At 55.1% G+C, this 1,469-nt stretch overlaps 1 protein-coding gene across 1 annotated transcript in view; it reads right to left on the bottom strand.

Moving 5' to 3' along the window:
- NDNF (neuron derived neurotrophic factor) overlaps positions 1-1,469 on the bottom strand; it is an 8,499-nt gene that overhangs the window by 1,873 nt on the left and 5,157 nt on the right. Inside the window, 2 exon segments of the mRNA XM_006106384.3 lie at positions 4-79; positions 82-192. Coding sequence (XP_006106446.1) covers positions 4-79; positions 82-192 — 187 coding nt within the window.

Genomic DNA, 1,469 nt, shown 5'->3' with positions numbered 1-1,469 from the left:
GGCGTGGTGGTGGCGTAGACTCGGAAGTGCGCGTCCTTCTCCGTGGACAGCAGCTCCAGCCGGTACAGCCCCGAGGGGCGCCGGCCGACACGAAGGACTCCACGTCGTTGCCTTGGTAGGACAGCAGCTCGGCGCCCGCCTCGTGCGTGGCCTGCGGCCTCTGCTGCTCCAGCGGCTCCGGCTCCTGCTCGCCTGGAAGACAGAGAAGAGGCGACTGTCAGGCCCCAGTTGCGTGGCCGCCTGCAAACCTTCGGGCTCAAGACCCGCTGCGTTCCCCACCGTCATAGCAATGCCTGTTGCCGGCAGAGAACTGGGAAACACGGAACAAGATTTAAAAAGCCATCCCAGTCGCCCTGGCTGGTTTGGTTCCGTGGACAGAGCGCCGACCTATGAACCAGGAGGTCACAGTTCGATTCCCGGTCAGGGCACATGCCTGGGTTACACACTCCATCCCCAGAAGGGGGCGTGCAAGAGGCAGCCAATCCATGATTCTCTCTCATCATGGATGTTTCTATCTCTCTCTCTTTCCCTTCCTTTCTGAAATCAATACAAATATATTTTTAAAAAATCCTATACAGTAAAAACCTAATATACTAAGTGTCTGGTCGTCTGGTCTGCTGTTCAACCAATCAAAGTGTAATATGCTAATGACATGCTAAGGCCGCTCAACCACTCACTATGACTTGCACTGACCACCAGGGGGCAGAGGCTTCCACAGGTAGGTTAGCTTGCTGCTGGGGTCCAGCCGATTGGGACTAAGCAAGAGAGACTGGACATGCCCTGGAGCCCTCCCACGGTTCCTCCCCGGCTGGCCAACCTCCCATGTCCCTCCCTGGCCATGATCGTGCACCAGTGGAGTCCCTCGGTCTGGCCTGTGCTCTCTCGCAATCCAGGACCCCTCGGGGGATGTTGGAGAGCCGGTTTTGGCCGATCCCGCAAGCCAGGACAAGGGACCGCAGTGGTGCACGAATTCGTGCACCAGGCCTCTAGTAAAAAATAAAAAGTCATCTGGTCAGGGCTCCTGGGCAGCCCTTTATGAAGATTTTGGGTTACTCCCTTCCAGTCTTTGCTTTTTAACCTATTTTTCACCCTCATTTTTCTTTGTCACCGAGTCACACTCTTCTTCATGCACGCATGTCTCTAGACAAACCTCCATTTTTGAATCCTGTTTTCCTCACTGAAGACTACAGCGTGAGAATAAGACTGCGGTTAATTTCTGTTCTGATCGTCGTAAATAGTGCTGTGAGGTGTGTGTGAGCTGCTGTGGCTTTAAATTCTTTCTCAGGACAGACTCTGAGGAGTGGAATTTGTAGGTCACAGACCACAGCCCTCTGAGCGAAAGCCCCTCCACCACCTGCATATGGACAGGACCATCCCTTCAGCCGCATCCACGGCCAGCCCCTCGCTAATCTCCCTCTGCCTGCGCCGGGCGATCTCCCTAAAGCACAGAGTGGGACGCATGTGAGAGC

The sequence above is a fragment of the Myotis lucifugus genome, unplaced genomic scaffold, assembly GCF_000147115.1.
Source record: "Myotis lucifugus unplaced genomic scaffold, Myoluc2.0 scaffold_814, whole genome shotgun sequence".
Classification (NCBI taxonomy): Eukaryota; Metazoa; Chordata; class Mammalia; order Chiroptera; family Vespertilionidae; genus Myotis; species Myotis lucifugus.
Note: the sequence above shows the minus strand (reverse complement) of the source record. Positions and strands in the feature narration are given on the sequence as shown.